At 47.9% G+C, this 24,842-nt stretch overlaps 1 protein-coding gene across 2 annotated transcripts in view; it reads left to right on the plus strand.

Moving 5' to 3' along the window:
- LOC139554049 (vam6/Vps39-like protein) overlaps positions 1 to 24,842 on the plus strand; it is a 75,087-nt gene that overhangs the window by 16,780 nt on the left and 33,465 nt on the right. Inside the window, exons 9-13 of one of the 2 annotated variants that reach the window (XM_071366964.1) lie at positions 8,991 to 9,111; positions 11,592 to 11,712; positions 14,845 to 14,974; positions 15,825 to 15,967; positions 23,008 to 23,148. In XM_071366964.1, the coding sequence (XP_071223065.1) occupies positions 8,991 to 9,111; positions 11,592 to 11,712; positions 14,845 to 14,974; positions 15,825 to 15,967; positions 23,008 to 23,148 (656 nt within the window). The remainder of the gene's footprint in view (positions 1 to 8,990; positions 9,112 to 11,591; positions 11,713 to 14,844; positions 14,975 to 15,824; positions 15,968 to 23,007; positions 23,149 to 24,842) is intronic. The other variant, XM_071366965.1, reaches the window with a different exon arrangement.

Below are 24,842 nucleotides of genomic sequence, written 5' to 3' on the forward strand. Positions count from 1 at the left end.
TATGTCATTCTATGGTTGTAGATAGCTGGCGCCACCAAGATTTCCTCCCTGCCCTGCTAGCCTCCAGGTCTCCAGTCTCTACACAGCCAGACACCTCACGTTGTCCAGACTTCGACGTGTGTTGTATGAGCTGGAAGACTTGAGGAGGCACATTTTCTGATGCCAAAGTTGTTTGTGAACACTTTTAGTAGGTCTTATTTCTGTGTAGATAGTGTCCAAAACATTGAAAAATGTATCTGATTATGAATTTTTATTTATTTCACCTTTAATTTAACTAGGCAAGTCAGTTAAGAACAGATTCTTATTTTCGATGACTGCCTAGGAACGGTGGGTTAACTTCCTTGTTCAGAGGCAGCACGACAGATTTGTACCTTGTCAGCTCGGGGATTTGATCTTGCAACCTTTCGGTTACTAGTCCAACGCTCTAACCGCTAGGCTACCTGCCACCTCTACACTCTAACCGCTAGGCTACCTGCCGCCCCTCCACTCTAACCACTAAGCTACCTGCCACCTCTACACTCTAACCGCTAGGCTACCTGCCGCCCCTCCACTCTAACCACTAAGCTACCTGCCACCTCTACACTCTAACCGCTAGGCTACCTGCCGCCCCGAGGAGTTAATGCTTATGTATATTGGATAGTGCCCTCACTGATTGTCCCCCACCTACATAGAGTTGATCAGGCTGTTGATTGTGGCCTGTGGAATGTGTCCCCACTCCTCTTCAATGGCTGTGTGAAGTTCCTGGATATTGGCGGGAACTGGAACACGCTGTCGTAAATGTCGATCCAGAGCATCCCAAACATGCTCAATGGGTGACATGTCTGGTGAGTACGCAGGCCATGGAAGAACTGGGACATTTTCAGCTTCCAGGAATTCTGTACAGATCCTTACGACATGGGGCCGTGCATTATCATGCTGAAACATGAGGTGATGGCGGCGGATGAATGGCACGACAATGGACCTCGGGATCCCGTCACGGTATCTCTGTGCATTCAAATTGACCTTTGATTAAATGCAATTGTGTTTGTTGTCTGTTGCTTATGCCTGCCCCATACCATAACCCCACCGTCACCATGGAGCTCTCTCTGTTCACCACGTTGACATCAGGTGAAGAAACTGGATCTGTGGACGTGAGGCCAGTTGGACGACCTGACATTCTCTAAAGGCGGCTTAGTTCTCTGGCAGCAGCTCTGGTGGACATTCCTGCAGTCAGCATGCCAATTGTACGCTCCCTCATCTTGAGACAACTGTGGCGTTGTGAAACAAAACGGCACTATTTAGTGGCCTTTTATTCAAATCAAATGTTACTGGTCACATACACATGGCTAGCAGATGTTATTGGTCACATGGTTAGCAGATGTTATTGGTCACATGGTTAGCAGATGTTATTGGTCACATGGTTAGCAGATGTTATTGGTCACATACACATGGTTACCAGATGTTATTGGTCACATGGTTAGCAGGTGTTATTGGACACATGGTTAGCAGATGTTATTGGTCACATGGTTAGCCGATGTTATTGGTCACATGGTTAGCCGATGTTATTGGTCACATGGTTAGCAGATGTTATTGGTCACATGGTTAGCAGATGTTATTGGTCACATGGTTAGCCGATGTTATTGGTCACATGGTTAGCCGATGTTATTGGTCACATGGTTAGCAGATGTTATTGGTCACATGGTTAGCAGATGTTATTGGTCACATGGTTAGCAGATGTTATTGGTCACATGGTTAGCCGATGTTATTGGTCACATGGTTAGCCGATGTTATTGGTCACATACACATGGTTAGCCGATGTTATTGGTCACATACACATGGTTAGCCGATGTTATTGGTCACATACACATGGTTAGCCGATGTTATTGGTCACATGGTTAGCAGGTGTTATTGGTCACATACACATGGTTAGCAGGTGTTATTGGTCACATACACATGGTTAGCAGGTGTTATTGGACACATACACATGGTTAGCAGATGTTATTGCGAGTGTAGCGAAATGCTTGTGCTTCTAGTTCCCGACAGTGCAGTAATATCTAACAAATAATCTAACAATTTCACAACTACCTAATACACACAAATTGATGTAAAGGTAAGTTGACGCCGATCTGATATCTAATCGTTCTTCCCGGCTGTATGTAATAACACTTCAGATTTTCTGGGCTAACAATTTAAGAAATAATACATACATTTTTTTTTTTAAATACTGCAAAGTTTCCGAAGGACTAGAATCGAGGTAGTCCTCCGTCGGCGCCATTTTCAATCAAGCTGAGAGAACAGTCTATTGTCCCCGGCACAAGGTGCACCTGTGTAATGATTATGCTGTTAAATCAGCTTCTTGATATGCCACACCTGTCAGGTGGATGGATTACCTTGTGCACAACATTTGAGAGAATATTGTGGAAACATTTCCGTGATCTTTTATTTCAGCTCATGAAACATGGGAACAACACTTAACATGTTGTGTTTATATTTGTGTTGAGTGTAAAAGCAGCTGCCACTGTATTGAAGCCATTGGACACAGTTCATCATAGCGTACTATGCTTTGTTATGGGCGATAGATTGAGCGCACATCATTGCCCTCGTTGTCCTGATCCTCACCGGTTGCATCACCGCCTGGTATCGCAACTGCTCGGCATCCGACCGGAAGGCGCTACAGAGGGTAGTTTGTACAGCCAAGTACATCACTGGGGCAAAGCTCCCTGACATCCAGAACCTATATGCTAGGCGGTGTCAGAGGAAGGCCCAAAAAAGGGTCAAAGACTCCAGACTCTGTTCTCTCTAGTACCGCACGAAAAGTGGTACCGGAGCACCAAGTCTAGGTCCAAAAGGCTTCTTAACAGCTTCTACCCCCAAGCCATAAGACTGCTGAACAATTAATCAAATGGCTACCAGACTATTTACATTTTATCAGAAAGTAGGCCTGCCCTCTTTGGAAGTTTTTGGTACAGTGCCTTCAGAAGGTATTCACACACCTTGACTCTCACATTTTGTTGTTAAAGCCTGAATTTAAAATGGATTAAATTGAGGCCTACACACAATACCCCATAATGTTAAAGTGGAATTTTGTTAGTAGAAAATGTTCTAAATGTATAAATGAAACATCTTTAGTCAGGAAGGGAACCGCTCAGGGATTTCACCATGAGGCCAATGGTGACTTTAAAACAGTTACAGATTTCAATGGCTGTGATAGGAGAAAACTGCACAATACTAACCTAAATGACAGAGTGAAAAGAAGGAAGCCTGTACAGAATAAAAAATATTCCACAACATGCAATCTGTTTGCAACAAGAGAAAAAAATGTGGCAAAGCAATTTACTTTTTGTCCTGAATACACATCGTTATGTTTGGAGCAAACACTGAAGGATGCTGGTGTTATGGGCTTGTCATTGGCAAGGGAGTTAAATTATTAAAAAATAAATAAACGGAATAGAGCTAAGCACAGGCAAAATCCTTGAGGAAAACCTGGTTCAGTCTGCTTTCAAACAGACACTGGGAGATGAATTCACCTTTCATTAGGACAATAACCTACAACACAAGGCCAAATCTACATTGGAGTTGCTTACCAAGACGACATTGAATGTTCCTGAGTGGCCTTGTTACAGTTTTGCCTTAAATCGGCTTAAATCTATGGCAAGACTTTGTCGTTTCTTTGGCTATGCCAGATTAAGTGATATGGCATGCTATTCTATAAAATAATTTCTCTGTCATTAATATTACCTGATTAAGCTAATCATGTAAATGTAATTAACTAGAAAGTTGGGGCACCACGAAATAATGTTTATAGAGCTGTTATCTTCCGAAAAAACTCTGAAAGACCTAGTAATATTTTACATCAACAGCAGTCAATATTAATCGTCACCTTATTTCAGTCTCATCTGAAAGTTGTAAATTCTTGGTTATCCTCACAAACCCTGGCTAACAAGTTGAATCAGCAATACAACATTTGCTTTAATTATTTATTTACTAAATACCTAAATAATCACACAGAATTACATAATCACACAGAATGGATCATACATTGATTCCAAATGATGTCATAAAGGAAAACGTCCCTAGCGGACGGAACAGATTTGATGGCTGGTTACACAAAGAAAGGTGGTTTGGGTTTGAGTGAAAGAGTGGGAAGGCAGTGACACAAAACCCTTTTTGTTCCTCAATCGGGCCGTAGGCAGCTATGCTATCGTAAAGTATCGTACAGTATTTTATGCATTCTAAATAACCGCCCATTTTTGAAAATGCAATAAATATTTACTCTGAGCTGCGCTTCGATCGGTTGGTCGTAGATGGAAGGCCAGGTTGTCCTTTTGAAGAATGTCTGGTGGTAAACTCGATACGTTTTAGTATTGTTGTGTGTGTTAGACTGCATACGTCGTCCGTTCTTTCCTAGCCCACGTTTACAGCGGCGGCTGCTAACTCAACGGCTAGGAGGTATCACTTCTGGAGTGAATAAGAGTTCAAAGTTCATATCAAGTTGCCATACTTTTAAGCTCGTGCTATATTCTGGCTGGTATAGTCGAAATTCGTCCTTTCGGCGTGTCGATCGTCACCTGCACATTGAACGTGATGCTAATTTCGTTAGGTTATTATCTGAGCCCTTTTAACATAGGACCGTCGTCCTCGGAACAGGATGTTGAATTTTCGTCAACGGGTTTATATAGTGGTGAAAGAAGGGCTTGTTTCATAGTTTACAACCTATGGCTGTTCACTTGGGCAGAGTGGTGTTCTTATGACAAACCGTTCTCTCATTAAGAAGCTGAAAATTACATTTCATCTTTTCACAAATAGTTTCATATTTAAACATTTCAATTGCACAACAATTCCATGTGAATCTGATAACTAGAAGATACAGTTTGTCGTCAGATACAGTTTGTCATAATGTCTCAGACGCCAACTGATCTGACATCATATTCATTAAGTACCAACGCATATTTTCAACTGGTTGGATTACCGAAATATGGTTCCGTTTGCCATCTTTTGATGTCACCAGACTCTCTCTCAATGTTAACAAAGGGATGTTCAATAGTCACATCGGTAGAGTAGAGAGAGGAAAAAGGGGAAAGGTATTTATGGGGGTCATAAACCTCCCCTAACAGGCCAACGTTATGACAACTTGAAAATGGATTTCTAGCAATGATCAACAACCGACTTGACAGAACTTTAGAGTATTATATGATCGTTGACACATTTAAAAAAAAAAAAAAAATTTTTAATCTCACTTTGTAACACGACAAAATGGGGGAAAAGGTCAAGGGGTCAATACTTAATGAAGGGACTGTAGATCGATGCATTACACTCTTTTTGTTTATAAAGCCCTGTTGCATAAACGTCAGCCTTAATGAGCGAACTCTGCAGACCCTTTTCATCTACACTGAGGTGATCTGCTTTTAGTTTTTTTGGGGGGCGTGTGTTGAATGATCTACGATGCACTTTAAAATGAGAGGAATTGGTGCCTTTTAGGGCATTTCAGACGGTTGTTAGGATGACCTTTTCACTGAATAATGTGTATTTTTTTGTATTTTTATGATTGTTTTGTTTTTCGTGTATTGTTGTGTATAATAACAGGTTTCTTAATAGTAGTTTAATGTGTTTTATTGAATGTTGATCAAGGCTGGATTAATGCAAGGGCTCACCGGGGTTGAAAAATGTATGCAGTATATACAGGAAGTATTCAGACCCCTTGACTTTTTCCACATCTTGTTACGTTACAGCCTTATTCTAAAATAGATAAAAAATATTGTTCTCATCAATCTACATAGAATATCCCATAATGACAAGGCGAAAACTGTTTTATTTTTTAAAAAATCACAAAAAAATAAATGAAATCACATTTTACATAAGTATTCAGACCCTTTACTCAGTACTTTGTTGAAGTACCTTTGGCAGCGATTACAGCCTTGCGTTTTCTTGGGTATGATGCTGCAAGCTATGCACACCTGTATTTGGGGAGTTTCTCCCATTCTTCTCTGCAGATCCTCTCAAGCTCTGTCAGGTTGGATGGGGAGCGTCGCTGCACAGCTATTTTCAGGTCTCTTCAGAGATGTTCAATCGGGTTCAAGTCCAGGCTCTGGCTGGGCCACTCAAGGACATTCAGAGACTTGTCCTGAAGCCACTCCTGCTTTGTCTTGGCTGTGTGCTTAGGGTCATTGTCCTGTTGAAAGGTGAACCTTCACCCCAGTCTGAGGTCCTGAGCGCTCTGGAGCAGGTTTTCATCAAGATTCACTCTGTACTTTGCTCTGTTCATATTTCATATTTCCCTCGATCTTGACTAGTGCCGTTGAAAAACATCCCCACAGCATGATGCTGCCACCACCATGCTTCACCCGTAGGGATGGTGCCAGGTTTCCTCCAGACGTGACACTTGGCATTCAGGCCAAAGAGTTCAATCTTGGTTTCATCAGACCAGAGAATCTTGTTTCTCATGGTCTGAGTTCTTTAGGTGCCTTTTGGCAAACTCCAAGCGGGCTATCATGTGCCTTTTACTGAGGAGTGGCTTCCGTCTGGCCACTCTACCATAAAGGCCTGATTGGTGGAGTGCTGCAGAGTTGGTTGTCCTTCTGGAAGTTTCTCCCATCTCCAGAGGAACACTGGAGCTCTGTCAAGAGTGACCATCAGGTTATTGGTCCCTTACCAAGGCCCTTCTCCCTCGATTGCTAAGTGTGGCCGGGCGGCCAGTTCTAGGAAGAGTATTGGTGGTTCCAAACTTCTTCCATTTAAGAATGATGGAGGCCACTGTGTTCTTGGGGACCTTCAATGATGCAGAAATGTTTTGGTATCCTTCCCCAGATCTGTGCCTGGACACAATCCTGTCTCGGGGTTCTACGGACAATTCCTTCGACCTCATGGCTTGGTTTTTGCTCTGACATGCACTGTCAAACTGTGGGACCTTTTTATATAGACAGGTGTGTGCCTTTCCAAATCATGTCCAATCAATTGAATTTACCACAGGTGGACTCCAATCAAGTTGTAGAAACATCTCAAGGATGATCAATGGAAACAGGATGCACCTGAGCTCTATTTCGAGTCTCATAGCAAAGGGTCTGAATACTTATGTAAATAAGGTATTTCAGTTTTTTTGTATTAGTTACAATTTTGCAAACATAAGAAACATTTAAAAATAAATAAATAAAAACTTTGTCATTATGTGGTATTGTGTGTAGATTGATGACACATGTTTTAGATTGTAATGGAACAGAAGTGAACGGTCTGAATAACTTCTGAATGTCTGTTCTATCAAATGTACATTATTAGCCAATGTTATCGTGTCTGTAGCAAAATGCTTATTTTTCTTATAACAATACAGACATTTTAAAAGTAAATTCATGGAATTAAGAAATATATAAATATTAGGATGAACAATGTCGGAGTGGCATTGACTAAAATACAGTAGAATATAATACAGTATATACACATGAGATGAGTAAAGCAGTATGTAAACATTATTAAAGTGTCAATTGTTCCATTATTAAAGGCCAGGGATTTCCAATAATTTCCACCTGTTGTCTATTCCATTTGCACAACCGCATGTGAAATTTATTGTCAATCAGTGTTGCTTCCTAAGTGGACAGTTTGATTTCACAGAAGTGTGATTGACTTGGAGTTACATTGTGTTGTTTAAGTGTTCCCTTTATTGTTTTGAGCAGTGTACATATGAGATGAGTAAAGCAGTATGTAACCATTATTAAAGTGACTAGTGTTCCATTATTAAAGTGGCCAGTGATTCCATGTCTATGTATATAGGGCAGCAGCCTCTAAGGTGCAGGTTTGAGTAACCAGGTAGTGATGATTTTTTAACGGTGATGGCCTTGAGATAGAAGCTGTTTTTCAGTCTCTCGGTCCCAGCTTTGATGCACCTGTACTGACCTCGCCTTCTGGATGATAGCGGGGTGAACAGGCAGTGGCTCGGGTGGTTGTTGTCCTTGATGATCTTTTTGGCCTTCCTGTGACATCAGGTGCTGTAGGTGTCCTGGAGGGCAGGTAGTTTGCCCCCGGTGATGCGTTGTGCAGACCGCACCACCCTCTGGAGAGCATTGCGGTTGTGGGCGGTGCAGTTGCCGTACCAGGCGGTGATACAGCCTGACCGGATGCTCTCAATTGTGCATCTAAAAGTTTGTGAGGGTCTTAGGGGCCAAGACTCATTTCTTCAGCTTCCTGAGGTTGAAGAGGCGCTGTTGCGCCTTCTTTACCACACTGTCTGTGTGGGTGGACCATTTCAGATCGTAAGACATTTAAGGTCATATGGTAATTTGGTAAAAAGCCAATTTGACATTTGCTCAGTACATTGTTTTCACTGGGGAAATGTAGAAGTCTGCTGTTAATGATGACGCAGAGGATTTTCCCAAGGTTGCTGTTGACGCATATCCCACGGTAGTTATTAGGGTCAAATTTGTCTCCGCTTTTGTGGATTGGGGTGATCAGTCCTTGGTTCCAAATATTGGGGAAGATGCCAGAGCTAAGGATGATGTTAAAGAGTTTAAGTATAGCCAAATGGAATTTGTAGCCAATTGGAATGTGTGGTCTGTATATTTTATAATTTCATTGAGGATACCTTCAATACCACGGGACTTTTTAGGTTTAAGGGTTGTGTATTTTGTCCTGTAGTTCATTCAATGTAATTGGAGAATCCAGTGGGTTCTGGTAGTCTTTAATAGCTGATTCTAAGATTTGTAATTGATCATGTAAATGTTTTTGCTGTTTGTTCTTTGTTATAGGGCCAATAAGATTGAAGAAGTGGTTTACCCATACATCTCTATTTTGGATAGATAACTCTTCGTGTTGTTGTTTATTTAGTACGTTCCAATTTCCCCAGAAGTAGTTAGATTCTATGGATTCTTCAGTTAGATTCTTCTGTCTCTCTGTCTTAAGAAAACACCAGCCCCCCTACGTCATAGCTTTTCTCTCTCTCTCTCTCTGGTTCTGTGCCAGGCCAGTGTGTGTTTTTAATCAGTCTGCCACAAGCTGTTGTAGTGATGTAATGCTGCTTCTCTCCTCAGAACACCAGCCCCCCTACATCATAGCTGTCCTGCCCCGCTATGTGGAGATCAGGACCTTTGAACCCAGACTGCTGGTCCAGAGTGTGGAGCTACAGAGACCGCGATTCATCACCTCAGCTGGGTGAGAGGATATTTATTGTGTACCTTTTATATGTACCTTTTGTTTTCTGAAGGAGGGAAATAAGATGAATGTATTGGAATCCAACCAACTGTACTGGAAACCACTGCTACGCAGATCAGATGTTACGCAGATCAGATGTTACGCAGATCAGATGTTACGCAGATCAGATGTTACGCAGATCAGATGTTACGCAGATCAGATGTTACGCAGATCAGATGTTACGCAGATCAGATGTTACGCAGATCAGATGTTACGCAGATCAGATGTTACGCAGATCAGATGTTACGCAGATCAGATGTTACGCAGATCCGATGATACGCAGATCCGATGTTACGCAGACCAGATGTTACGCAGATCAGATGTTACGCAGATCAGATGTTACGCAGATCCGATGTTACGCAGATCCGATGATACGCAGATCCGATGTTACGCAGATCCGATGTTACGCAGATCCGATGTTACGCAGACCAGATGTTACGCAGATCCGATGTTACGCAGATCCGATGTTACGCAGATCCGATGTTACGCAGATCCGATGTTACGCAGATCCGATGTTACGCAGACCAGATGTTACGCAGATCCGATGCTACGCAGATCCGATGTTACGCAGATCCGATGTTACGCAGATCAGATGTTACGCAGATCAGATGTTACGCAGATCAGATGTTACGCAGATCAGATGTTACGCAGATCCGATGTTACGCAGATCCGATGATACGCAGATCCGATGTTACGCAGATCAGATGTTACGCAGATCAGATGTTACGCAGATCAGATGTTACGCAGATCCGATGTTACGCAGATCCGATGCTACGCAGATCCGATGCTACGCAGATCAGATGCTACGCAGATCCGATGTTACGCAGATCCGATGTTACGCAGATCAGATGCTACGCAGATCAGATGCTACGCAGACCAGATGTTACGCAGATCCGATGTTACGCAGATCCGATGTTACGCAGATCAGATGTTACGCAGATCAGATGCTACGCAGATCCGATGTTACGCAGATCAGATGTTACGCAGACCAGATGTTACGCAGACCAGATGTTACGCAGACCAGATGTTACGCAGACCAGATGTTACGCGGATCCGATGTTACGCGGATCCGATGTTACGCGGATCCGATGTTACGCAGATCCGATGTTACGCGGATCAGATGTTACGCGGACCAGATGTTACGCGGACCAGATGTTACGCGGACCCGATGTTACGCGGATCAGATGTTACCCAGACCAGATGCTAAGCAGATCAGATGCTAAGCAGACCAGATGTTACGCAGACCAGATGTTACGCAGACCAGATGTTACGCAGATCCGATGTTACGCAGACCAGATGCTACGCAGACCAGATGTTACGCAGACCCGATGTTACGCAGATCCGATGTTACGCAGACCCGATGTTACGCAGACCCGATGTTACGCAGATCCGATGTTACGCAGATCCGATGTTACGCAGACCAGATGCTACGCAGACCAGATGCTACGCAGACCAGATGTTACGCAGACCAGATGTTACGCAGACCCGATGTTACGCAGATCCGATGTTACGCAGACCAGATGCTAAGCAGATCAGATGCTAAGCAGACCAGATGCTACGCAGACCAGATGTTACGCAGACCCGATGCTACGCAGACCCGATGTTACGCAGACCCGATGTTACGCAGACCCGATGTTACGCAGACCAGATGTTACGCAGATCAGATTCTAAGCAGATCAGATTCTAAGCAGATCAGATGCTAAGCAGACCAGATGCTACGCAGACCAGATGTTACGCAGACCAGATGCTAAGCAGACCAGATGTTACGCAGATCCGATGTTACGCAGACCAGATGCTAAGCAGACCAGATGCTAAGCAGACCAGATGCTACGCAGACCAGATGTTACGCAGACCAGATGCTAAGCAGACCAGATGCTAAGCAGACCAGATGCTACGCAGATCCGATGTTACGCAGATCCGATGTTACGCAGACCAGATGTTACGCAGACCAGATGTTACGCAGACCAGATGCTACGCAGACCAGATGTTACGCAGACCCGATGCTACGCAGACCCGATGTTACGCAGACCCGATGTTACGCAGACCCGATGTTACGCAGACCAGATGTTACGCAGATCAGATTCTAAGCAGATCAGATGTTACGCAGACCAGATGTTACACAGACCAGATTCTAAGCAGATCAGATGTTACGCAGACCCGATGTTACGCAGATCCGATGTTACGCAGACCAGATGTTACGCAGACCCGATGTTACGCAGACCCGATGTTACGCAGACCAGATTCTAAGCAGATCAGATGCTACGCAGACCAGATGTTACACAGACCAGATGTTACGCAGATCAGATGTCGTTATTTTATAGCTTTCCTGAATCATCCATCCCATGTTTTTGATATAGATTTTTTTTGTCAACCATCACACACTCGTAATAAAAAACAATCTCTCCCTTCTCTTGTTGTTCCCTCCTCTCTGTCTGTCCCAGGCCTAATATAGTGTACGTTGCCAGCAACCATTTTGTGTGGCGTCTGGTGCCTGTGTCCATCGCCAGTCAGATCAGACAGTTACTACAGGACAAGCAGTTTGAACTGGCCCTGCAACTGGCGGTGAGTGATTATGCCATCACTACTACTACTACTATCACTAATAATAATACTACTACTACTACTATCACTAATAATACTACTAGTACTACTAGTACTATCACTAATAATACTACTAGTACTACTACTACTACCACTACTACTATCACTATTACTACTACTACTACTATCACTAATGCTACTACTAGTACTACTACTATCACCAATAATACTACTACTGCTATCACTAATACTACTACTACTACTACTACTAATACTACTATCACAAATAATACTACTAGTACCGTTACTACTACTATCAATAATAATACTACTGGTACTACTACTACTACTATCACTAATACTACTACTAGTACCGCTACTACTACTATCACTAATACTACTACTAATACTACTATGACTAATGCTTCTACTACTAATATGACTAATACCACTACTACTACTACCACTACTACCACTACTAATCCCACTACTGCTACTACTACTACTACTACTACTACTATTAATACTATTACTATTAATACTACTACTACTACTACTAATACCACTACTTCTACTACTACTTTTACTACTAATACCACTACTTCTACTATTACAACTAATACTACTATTACTACTACCACTACTACTACTACTACTACTATTACTACTAATACCAACACCACTACTACTGCCACTACTACTACTACTACTACTACTATTACTACTAATACCACCACCACTACTACTGCCACTACTAATACTACTACTACTATTACTACTAATACCACCACCACTACTACTGCCACTACTAATACTACTACCACTACTACTACTACTAATACCAACACCACTACTACTGCCACTACTAATACTACTACCACTACTACTACTACTATTACTACTAATACCAACACCACTACTACTGCCACTACTAATACCACTACTACTACTACTACTACTATTACTACTAATACCAACACCACTACTACTGCCACTACTAATACCACTACTACTACTTCTACTACTATTACTACTAATACCAACACCACTACTACTGCCACTACTAATACTACTACCACTACTACTACTACTATTACTACTAATACCAACACCACTACTACTGCCACTACTAATACCACTACTACTACTACTATTACTACTAATACCAACACCACTACTACTGCCACTACTAATACCACTACTACTACTACTACTACTATTACTACTAATACCACCACCACTACTACTGCCACTACTAATACCACTACTACTACTACTATAAAGTTATTTCCATTGTGCTCCTCTGACCCACAGTGGAAATGAATCTGGTTTACACATCATCATTAAAGTTCTTGTAAATGACATCATTGTTATATTCTTGATAATTAGCTTTGAGAACAGGGCCTTGTCTTCCCTGTAACACACAGCATTGAGATTGCCTGCAATGACAACAAGCTCAGTCCGATGATGCTGTGACACACCGCCCCAGACCATGACGGACCCTCCACCTCCAAATAGATCCCGCTCCAGAGTACAGGCCTCGGTGTAACGCTCATTCCTTTGACGATAAACGCGAATCTGACCATCACCCCTGGTGAGACAAAACCGCAACTCGTCAGTGAAGAGCACTTTTTGCCAGTCCTATCTGGTCCAGCGACGGTGGGTTTGTGCCCATAGGCAACGTTGTTGCCGGTGATGTCTGGTGAGGACCTGCCTTACAACAGGTCTACAAGCCCTCAGTCCAGCCTCTCTCAGCCTATTGAGGACAGGCACTGATGGAGGGATTGTGCATTCCTGGTGTAACTCGGGCAGTTGTTGTTGCCATCCTGTACCTGTCCCGCAGGTGTGATGTTCGGATGTACCGATCCTGTGCAGGTGTTGTTACACGTGGTCTGCCACTGCGAGGACGATCAGCTGTCTGTCCTGTCTCCCTGTAGCGCTGTCTTAGGCGTCTCACAGTACGGACATTGCAACTTATTGCCCTGGCCACATCTGCAGTCCTCATGCCTCCTTGCAGCAGAGACCCTGGGCATCTTTCTTTTGGTGTTTTTCAGAGTCAGTAAAAAGGCCTCTTTAGTGTCCTAAGTTTTCATAACTGTGACCTTAATTGCCTACCGTCTGTAAGCTGTTAGTGTCTTCACGACTGTTCCACAGGTGCATGTTCATTAATTATGGTTCATTGAACAATAGTTAGCGGTGGGACAGAGATATGATATAGGCCAGAGGGTTAGCGGTGGGACAGAGATATGATATAGGCCAGAGAGTTAGCAGTGGGACAGAGATATGATATAGGCCAGAGGGTTAGCGGTGGGACAGAGATATGATATAGGCCAGAGGGTTAGCGGTGGGACAGAGATATGATACAGGCCAGAGGGTTAGCAGTGGGACAGAGATATGATATAGGCCAGAGGGTTAGCGGTGGGACAGAGATATGATATAGGCCAGAGGGTTAGCGGTGGGACAGAGATATGATACAGGCCAGAGGGTTAGCGGTGGGACAGAGATATGATATAGGCCAGAGGGTTAGCGGTGGGACAGAGATATGATACAGGCCAGAGGGTTAGCGGTGGGACAGAGATATGATATAGGCCAGAGGGTTAGCGGTGGGACAGAGATATGATATAGGCCAGAGGGTTAGCGGTGGGACAGAGATATGATACTGACCTGTCATGGTGTGACTTACTACATCCCTATATGCCTCTCTCTCTATCCCTCTTTCCCCTCCTCTATCCCTCTTATTCTTCTCCCCTCCCCATCTCTCCATCTTTCCCCTCCTCCATCCCTCTCTCTCCATCCATCTCTCCTCTCTCTCCATCCCTCTCCCCTCCACATCTCTCCCTCTTTCCCCTCCTCTATCCCTCTTATTCTTCTCCCCTCCCCATCTCTCCATCTTTCCCCTCCTCCATCCCCCTCTCTCCATCCATCTCTCCTCTCTCTCCATCCCTCTCTCCTCCCTACCCATCCCTCTTATTCTTCTCCCCTCCCCATCTCTCCCTCTTTCCCCTCCTCTATCCCTCTTATTCTTCTCCCCTCCCCATCTCTCCCTCTTTCCCCTCCTCCATCCCTCTCTCTCCATCCATCTCTCCTCTCTTTCCATCCCTCTCCCCTCCACATCTCTCCATCTTTCCCCTCCTCCATCCCCCTCTCCCCCAGAAGATGAAGGATGATGTGGAAGGAGACAAGAGACAGCAGATTCACCACATCCAGAATCTCTATGCCTTCAACCTGTTCTGTCAGAAGAGGTTCGATGACTCCATGCAGGTGTTCGCTAAGCTTGGCACAGGTGAGCTTCTGGCTGTCCGTTAACTACCTGATCAGGTCTGTCCGTTAACTACCTGATCAGGTCTGTCCGTTAACTACCTGATCAGGTCTGTCCGTTAACTACCTGGTCAGGTCTGTCCGTTAACTACCTGAACAGGTCTGTCCGTTAACTACCTGATCAGGTCTGTCCGTTAACTACCTGGTCAGGTCTGTCCGTTAACTACCTGATCAGGTCTGTCCGTTAACTACCTGAACAGGTCTGTCCGTTAACTACCTGATCAGGTCTGTCCGTTAACTACCTGATCAGGTCTGTCCGTTAACTACCTGGTCAGGTCTGTCCGTTAACTACCTGGTCAGGTCTGTCCGTTAACTACCTGGTCAGGTCTGTCCGTTAACTACCTGGTCAGGTCTGTCCGTTAACTACCTGGTCAGGTCTGTCCGTTAACTACCTGATCAGGTCTGTCCGTTAACTACCTGATCAGGTCTGTCCGTTAACTACCTGGTCAGGTCTGTCCGTTAACTACCTGGTCAGGTCTGTCCGTTAACTACCTGGTCAGGTCTGTCCGTTAACTACCTGGTCAGGTCTGTCCGTTAACTACCTGGTCAGGTCTGTCCATTAACTACCTGGTCAGGTCTGTCTATTAACTACGCTGTCTATTAACTACCTGAACAGGTCTCTAATGACACCCTATTCTCTTTGTAGTGCACTACTTTAGACCAGGGTCCATAGGACACCCTTTCCCCTACATTATGTTGTATACAGCAGTACTGTGTGTGTAATACCATTTAAAGTGAATGTTGTACTATATAAAGCCTCTGGTCAACAGCAGTGTACAGGGAACAGAGGGTGACGCTGTACCTTCTTCCAACAGATCCCACCCATGTGATTGGTCTGTATCCCGACCTGCTCCCCGCTGACTACCGTAAACAGCTGCACTACCCCAACCCCCTGCCCAGTCTGTCTGGAGCAGAACTGGAGAAGGCTCACCTTGCACTTATAGACTACCTGACACAGGTGGGTGGGGGGGGTGTAGACCAGCGTGTAGTACTCACTCCTAATGGTCCATATGCATGTATTGTCCCCGCTAGGTGACGCGTATTGTCCCCGCTAGGTGACGTGTATTGTCCCTGCTAGGTGACGTGTATTGTCCCTGCTAGGTGACGCGTATTGTCCCTGCTAGGTGACGTGTATTGTCCCCGTTAGGTGACGCGTATTGTCCCCGTTAGGTGACGTGTATTGTCCCCGTTAGGTGACGCGTATTGTCCCCGCTAGGTGACGCGTATTGTCCCCGCTAGGTGACGCGTATTGTCCCCGTTAGGTGACGTGTATTGTCCCTGCTAGGTGACGCGTATTGTCCCTGCTAGGTGACGCGTATTGTCCCCGTTAGGTGACGCGTATTGTCCCCGTTAGGTGACGCGTATTGTCCCCGTTAGGTGACGCGTATTGTCCCCGTCAGGTGACGCGTATTGTCCCCGTCAGGTGACGCGTATTGTCCCCGTCAGGTGACGCGTATTGTCCCCGTCAGGTGACGTGTATTGTCCCCGTCAGGTGACGCGTATTGTCCCCGTTAGATTACGTGTATTGTCCCCGCTAGATGACACGTATTGTCCCCGTTAGGTGACGTGTATTGTCCCCGCTAGGTGACGTGTATTGTCCCCGTTAGGTGACGCGTATTGTCCCCGTTAGGTGACGCGTATTGTCCCCGTTAGGTGACGTGTATTGTCCCTGCTAGGTGACGTGTATTGTCCCTGCTAGGTGACGCGTATTGTCCCCGCTAGGTGACGCGTATTGTCCCCGCTAGGTGACGCGTATTGTCCCCGCTAGGTGGCGTGTATTGTCCCTGCTAGGTGACGTGTATTGCCCCCGTTAGGTGACGTGTATTGCCCCCGTTAGGTGACGTGTATTGCCCCCGCTAGGTGACGTGTATTGTCCCCGCTAGGTGACGTGTATTGTCCCCGCTAGGTGACGTGTATTGTCCCCGCTAGGTGACGTGTATTGTCCCCGCTAGGTGACGTGTATTGCCCCCGTTAGGTGACGTGTATTGTCCCTGCTAGGTGACGCGTATTGTCCCCGTTAGGTGACGCGTATTGCCCCCGTGCTAGGTGACGCGTATTGTCCCCGTTAGGTGACGCGTATTGCCCCCGTTAGGTGACGCGTATTGTCCCTGCTAGGTGACGTGTATTGTCCCCGTTAGGTGACGCGTATTGTCCCCGTTAGGTGACGCGTATTGTCCCCGTTAGGTGACGCGTATTGTCCCCGTTAGGTGACGCGTATTGTCCCTGCTAGGTGACGCGTATTGTCCCCGTTAGGTGACGCGTATTGTCCCTGCTAGGTGACGTGTATTGTCCCCGTTAGATTACGTGTATTGTCCCCGTTAGGTGACGCGTATTGCCCCCGTTAGATGACGCGTATTGTCCCTGCTAGGTGACGTGTATTGTCCCCGTTAGGTGAAGCGTATTGTCCCCGTTAGGTGACGCGTATTGTCCCCGTTAGGTGACGCGTATTGTCCCCGCTAGGTGACGCGTATTGTCCCCGTTAGGTGACGCGTATTGTCCCCGTTAGGTGACGCGTATTGTCCCCGTCAGGTGACGCGTATTGTCCCCGTCAGGTGACGCGTATTGTCCCCGTTAGGTGACGCGTATTGTCCCCGTTAGGTGACGCGTATTGTCCCCGTTAGGTGACGCGTATTGTCCCCGTCAGGTGACGCGTATTGTCCCCGTTAGGTGACGCGTATTGTCCCCGTCAGGTGACGCGTATTGTCCCCGTTAGGTGACGCGTATTGTCCCCGTTAGGTGACGCGTATTGTCCCCGTCAGGTGACGCGTATTGTCCCCGTTAGGTGACGCGTATTGTCCCCGTTAGGTGACGCGTATTGTCCCCGTTAGGTGACGCGTATTGTCCCCGTTAGGTGACGCGTATTGCCCCCGTTAGGTGACGCGTATTGTCCCTGCTAGGTGACGTGTATTGTCCCCGTTAGGTGACGCGTATTGTCCCCGTTAGGTGACGCGTATTGTCCCCGCTAGGTGACGCGTATTGTCCCCGTTAGGTGACGCGTATTGTCCCCGTTAGGTGACGCGTATTGTCCCCGTCAGGTGACGCGTATTGTCCCCGTTAGGTGACGCGTATTGTCCCCGTTAGGTGACGCGTATTGTCCCCGTCAGGTGACGCGTATTGCCCCCGTTAGGTGACGCGTATTGTCCCCGTTAGGTGACGCGTATTGTCCCCGTTAGGTGACGCGTATTGTCCCCGTCAGGTGACGCGTATTGTCCCCGTCAGGTGACGCGTATTGTCCCCGTCAGGTGACGCGTATTGTCCCCGTCAGGTGACGCGTATTGTCCCCGTTAGGTGACGCGTATTGTCCCCGCTAGGTGACGCGTATTGTCCCCGTTAGGTGACACGTATTGTCCCCGCTAGGTGACGCGTATTGTCCCCGTCAGGTGACGCGTATTGTCCCCGTTAGGTGACGTGTATTGTCCCTGCTAGGTGACGTGTATTGTCCCCGCTAGGTGACGCGTATTGTCCCCGCTAGGTGACGTGTATTGTCCCTGCTAGGTGACGTGTATTGTCCCTGCTAGGTGACGCGTATTGTCCCCGCTAGGTGACGCGTATTGTCCCCGCTAGGTGACGCGTATTGTCCCCGCTAGGTGACGTGTATTGTCCCCGCTAGGTGACGTGTATTGTCCCTGCTAGGTGACGTGTATTGCCCCCGTTAGGTGACGTGTATTGTCCCCGTTAGGTGACGTGTATTGCCCCCGCTAGGTGACGTGTATTGTCCCCGCTAGGTGACGTGTATTGTCCCCGCTAGGTGACGTGTATTGTCCCCGTTAGGTGACGCGTATTGCCCCCGTTAGGTGACGCGTATTGTCCCCGCTAGGTGACGCGTATTGTCCCCGTTAGGTGACGCGTATTGTCCCCGTTAGGTGACGCGTATTGTCCCCGCTAGGTGACGCGTATTGTCCCCGTTAGGTGACGCGTATTGTCCCCGTTAGGTGACGCGTATTGTCCCCGTCAGGTGACGCGTATTGTCCCCGTTAGGTGACGCGTATTGTCCCCGTTAGGTGACGCGTTATGTCCCTGCTAGGTGACGCGTATTGTCCCCGTCAGGTGACGTGTATTGTCCCTGCTAGGTGACGCGTATTGTCCCCGTTAGGTGACGCGTATTGTCCCCGTTAGGTGACGCGTATTGTCCCCGTTAGGTGACGCGTATTGTCCCTGCTAGGTGACGCGTATTGTCCCCGTTAGGTGACGCGTATTGTCCCCGTTAGGTGACGCGTATTGTCCCCGTTAGGTGACGCGTATTGTCCCCGTTAGGTGACGCGTATTGTCCCCGTTAGGTGACGCGTATTGTCCCCGTTAGGTGACGCGTATTGTCCCTGCTAGGTGACGCGTATTGTCCCTGCTAGGTGACGTGTATTGTCCCCGCTAGGTGACGTGTATTGTCCCTGCTAGGTGACGTGTATTGTCCCCGTTAGGTGACGTGTATTGTCCCCGTTAGGTGACGCGTATTGTCCCCGTTAGGTGACGCGTATTGCCCCCGTTAGGTGACGCGTATTGTCCCTGCTAGGTGACGTGTATTGTCCCCGTTAGGTGACGCGTATTGTCCCCGTTAGGTGACGCGTATTGTCCCCGCTAGGTGACGCGTATTGTCCCCGTTAGGTGACGCGTATTGTCCCCGTCAGGTGACGCGTATTGTCCCCGTTAGGTGACGCGTATTGTCCCCGTTAGGTGACGCGTATTGTCCCCGTTAGGTGACGCGTATTGTCCCCGTCAGGTGACGCGTATTGTCCCCGTCAGGTGACGCGTATTGTCCCCGTTAGCTGACGCGTATTGTCCCCGTCAGGTGACGCGTATTGTCCCCGTCAGGTGACGTGTATTGTCCCCGCTAGATGACACGTATTGCCCCCGTTAGGTGACGCGTATTGTCCCCGTTAGGTGACGCGTATTGTCCCCGTTAGGTGACGCGTATTGTCCCCGTCAGGTGACGCGTATTGTCCCCGTCAGGTGACGCGTATTGTCCCCGTCAGGTGACGCGTATTGTCCCCGTCAGGTGACGCGTATTGTCCCCGTTAGGTGACGCGTATTGTCCCCGCTAGGTGACGCGTATTGTCCCCGTTAGGTGACGCGTATTGTCCCCGCTAGGTGACGCGTATTGTCCCCGCTAGGTGACGCGTATTGTCCCCGCTAGGTGACGCGTATTGTCCCCGCTAGGTGACGCGTATTGTCCCCGCTAGGTGACGCGTATTGTCCCCGCTAGGTGACGCGTATTGTCCCCGTCAGGTGACGCGTATTGTCCCCGTCAGGTGACGCGTATTGTCCCCGTTAGGTGACGTGTATTGTCCCCGCTAGGTGACGCGTATTGTCCCCGTTAGGTGACGTGTATTGTCCCTGCTAGGTGACGTGTATTGTCCCCGCTAGGTGACGCGTATTGTCCCCGCTAGGTGACGCGTATTGTCCCCGCTAGGTGACGTGTATTGTCCCTGCTAGGTGACGTGTATTGTCCCTGCTAGGTGACGCGTATTGTCCCCGCTAGGTGACGCGTATTGTCCCCGCTAGGTGACGCGTATTGTCCCCGCTAGGTGACGTGTATTGTCCCCGCTAGGTGACGTGTATTGTCCCTGCTAGGTGACGTGTATTGCCCCCGTTAGGTGACGTGTATTGTCCCCGTTAGGTGACGTGTATTGCCCCCGCTAGGTGACGTGTATTGTCCCCGCTAGGTGACGTGTATTGTCCCCGCTAGGTGACGTGTATTGTCCCCGTTAGGTGACGCGTATTGCCCCCGTTAGGTGACGCGTATTGTCCCCGCTAGGTGACGCGTATTGTCCCCGTTAGGTGACGCGTATTGTCCCCGTTAGGTGACGCGTATTGTCCCCGCTAGGTGACGCGTATTGTCCCCGTTAGGTGACGCGTATTGTCCCCGTTAGGTGACGCGTATTGTCCCCGTCAGGTGACGCGTATTGTCCCCGTTAGGTGACGCGTATTGTCCCCGTTAGGTGACGCGTTATGTCCCTGCTAGGTGACGCGTATTGTCCCCGTCAGGTGACGTGTATTGTCCCTGCTAGGTGACGCGTATTGTCCCCGTTAGGTGACGCGTATTGTCCCCGTTAGGTGACGCGTATTGTCCCCGTTAGGTGACGCGTATTGTCCCTGCTAGGTGACGCGTATTGTCCCCGTTAGGTGACGCGTATTGTCCCCGTTAGGTGACGCGTATTGTCCCCGTTAGGTGACGCGTATTGTCCCCGTTAGGTGACGCGTATTGTCCCCGTTAGGTGACGCGTATTGTCCCCGTTAGGTGACGCGTATTGTCCCTGCTAGGTGACGCGTATTGTCCCTGCTAGGTGACGTGTATTGTCCCCGCTAGGTGACGTGTATTGTCCCTGCTAGGTGACGTGTATTGTCCCCGTTAGGTGACGTGTATTGTCCCCGTTAGGTGACGCGTATTGTCCCCGTTAGGTGACGCGTATTGCCCCCGTTAGGTGACGCGTATTGTCCCTGCTAGGTGACGTGTATTGTCCCCGTTAGGTGACGCGTATTGTCCCCGTTAGGTGACGCGTATTGTCCCCGCTAGGTGACGCGTATTGTCCCCGTTAGGTGACGCGTATTGTCCCCGTCAGGTGACGCGTATTGTCCCCGTTAGGTGACGCGTATTGTCCCCGTTAGGTGACGCGTATTGTCCCCGTTAGGTGACGCGTATTGTCCCCGTCAGGTGACGCGTATTGTCCCCGTCAGGTGACGCGTATTGTCCCCGTTAGCTGACGCGTATTGTCCCCGTCAGGTGACGCGTATTGTCCCCGTCAGGTGACGTGTATTGTCCCCGCTAGATGACACGTATTGCCCCCGTTAGGTGACGCGTATTGTCCCCGTTAGGTGACGCGTATTGTCCCCGTTAGGTGACGCGTATTGTCCCCGTCAGGTGACGCGTATTGTCCCCGTCAGGTGACGCGTATTGTCCCCGTCAGGTGACGCGTATTGTCCCCGTTAGGTGACGCGTATTGTCCCCGTTAGGTGACGCGTATTGTCCCCGCTAGGTGACGCGTATTGTCCCCGCTAGGTGACGCGTATTGTCCCCGCTAGGTGACGCGTATTGTCCCCGCTAGGTGACGCGTATTGTCCCCGCTAGGTGACGCGTATTGTCCCCGTCAGGTGACGCGTATTGTCCCCGTTAGGTGACGCGTATTGTCCCCGTTAGGTGACGCGTATTGTCCCCGTTAGGTGACGTGTATTGTCCCCGCTAGGTGACGCGTATTGTCCCCGTTAGGTGACGCGTATTGTCCCCGTTAGGTGACGCGTATTGTCCCCGCTAGGTGACGCGTATTGTCCCCGTCAGGTGACGCGTATTGTCCCCGCTAGGTGACGCGTATTGTCCCCGTTAGGTGACGCGTATTGTCCCCGCTAGGTGACGCGTATTGTCCCCGTTAGGTGACGCGTATTGTCCCTGCTAGGTGACACGTATTGTCCCCGTCAGGTGACGTGTATTGTCCCCGTTAGGAGACACGTATTGTCCCCGTCAGGTGACGTGTATTGTCCCCGTTAGGTGACACGTATTGTCCCCGTCAGGTGACGCGTATTGTCCCCGTTAGGTGACACGTATTGTCCCCGTCAGGTGACGCGTATTGTCCCCGTTAGGTGACGTGTATTGTCCCCGTCAGGTGACGCGTATTGTCCCCGTCAGGTGACGCGTATTGTCCCCGTCAGGTGACGCGTATTGTCCCCGTCAGGTGACGCGTATTGTCCCCGTTAGGTGACGCGTATTGTCCCCGCCAGGTGACGCGTATTGTCCCCGTTAGGTGACGTGTATTGTCCCTGCTAGGTGACGTGTATTGTCCCTGCTAGGTGACGTGTATTGTCCCTGCTAGGTGACGTGTATTGTCCCTGCTAGGTGACGTGTATTGTCCCCGTTAGGTGACGTGTATTGTCCCCGTCAGGTGACGTGTATTGTCCCCGTCAGGTGACCTGTGTATGTTTTTGATTCTATGGAACCTACGACTCTGAAAATCAGTGATAAGTGTAACTAAGTGACTATCCTGTCTCGTACAATGAAATGTGTGTGTGTTCCAGAAACGCAGTCACCTGGTGAAGCAGCTGAACGACTCGGACCCGTCCACGCCGTCTCCCCTCATGGAAGGAACCCCCACCATCAAGAGCAGAAAGAAACTCCTGCAGATCATCGACACCACGCTGCTCAAATGCTACCTGCATGTACGTATGGATCCCTCAGACGTACTCCCCATTCCATGGTAATGCTACCTTAATGTACGTATGGATCCCTCAGACGTACTCCCCATTCCATTGTAATGCTACCTTAATGTACGTATGGATCCCTCAGACGTACTCCCCATTCCATGGTAATGCTACCTTAATGTACGTATGGATCCCTCAGACGTACTCCCCATTCCATTGTAATGCTACCTTAATGTACGTATGGATCCCTCAGACGTACTCCCCATTCCATTGTAATGCTACCTTAATGTACGTATGGATCCCTCAGACGTACTCCCCATTCCATTGTAATGCTACCTTAATGTACGTATGGATCCCTCAGACGTACTCCCCATTCCATTGTAATGCTACCTTAATGTACGTATGGATCCCTCAGACGTACTCCCCATTCCATGGTAACGGAACTTCGCTGTATACCAAATTAAACTAAAATACTTTTTAACAATTTTCCAAAAAACACATTTACAGGAAGATCTGTGCAGATACAACGTTTAGTTTGGGAAAAAACTGAGGGAGATTTGGCTTTAATTCTGTTACCAAACTTTGCATCTGCTGTGACATTTAAAAACATATTTATTTACTGTTTTAATTGTTCAAAGTAGCCATTGTGCATAGAGTTGTATGATTTGTTAAACTTTTAAATCAAAGGTTTTTGTTATAAAATGATTTTTTTTTTTTTAATTCTGTTACTTTAGAATTACCCTTATATCCTCTCCAGACCAACGTGTCCCTGGTGTCCCCTGTGTTAATCTAGTGTCTCTCTCCTGTCTCCAGACCAATGTGTCCCCTGTGTTAATCTAGTGTCTCTCTCCTGTCTCCAGATCAACGTGGCCCTGGTGTCCCCTGTGTTAATCTAGTGTCTCTCTCCTGTCTCCAGACCAATGTGTCCCCTGTGTTAATCTAGTGTCTCTCTCCTGTCTCCAGATCAACGTGGCCCTGGTGTCCCCTGTGTTAATCTAGTGTCTCCTCTCTCCAGACCAATGTGGCCCTGGTGTCCCCTGTGTTAATCTAGTGTCTCCTCTCTCCAGACCAATGTGGCCCTGGTGTCCCCTGTGTTAATCTAGTGTCTCTCTCCTGTCTCCAGACCAACGTGGCCCTGGTGTCCCCTGTGTTAATCTAGTGTCTCTCTCCTCTCTCCAGACCAACGTGGCCCTGGTGTCCCCTGTGTTAATCTAGTGTCTCTCTCCTCTCTCCAGACCAACGTGGCCCTGGTGTCCCCTGTGTTAATCTAGTGTCTCTCTCCTCTCTCCAGACCAACGTGGCCCTGGTGTCCCCTGTGTTAATCTAGTGTCTCTCTCCTGTCTCCAGACCAACGTGGCCCTGGTGTCCCCTGTGTTAATCTAGTGTCTCTCTCCTGTCTCCAGACCAACGTGGCCCTGGTGTCCCCTGTGTTAATCTAGTGTCTCTCTCCTCTCTCCAGACCAACGTGGCCCTGGTGTCCCCTGTGTTAATCTAGTGTCTCTCTCCTGTCTCCAGACCAACGTGGCCCTTGTGTCCCCTGTGTTAATCTAGTGTCTGTCTCCAGACCAACGTGGCCCTGGTGTCCCCTCTGTTAATCTAGTGTCTCTCTCCTGTCTCCAGACCAACGTGGCCCTGGTGTCCCCTGTGTTAATCTAGTGTCTCTCTCCTCTCTCCAGACCAACGTGGCCCTGGTGTCCCCTGTGTTAATCTAG

Source organism: Salvelinus alpinus, chromosome 25, assembly GCF_045679555.1.
Source record: "Salvelinus alpinus chromosome 25, SLU_Salpinus.1, whole genome shotgun sequence".
NCBI lineage: Eukaryota > Metazoa > Chordata > Actinopteri > Salmoniformes > Salmonidae > Salvelinus > Salvelinus alpinus.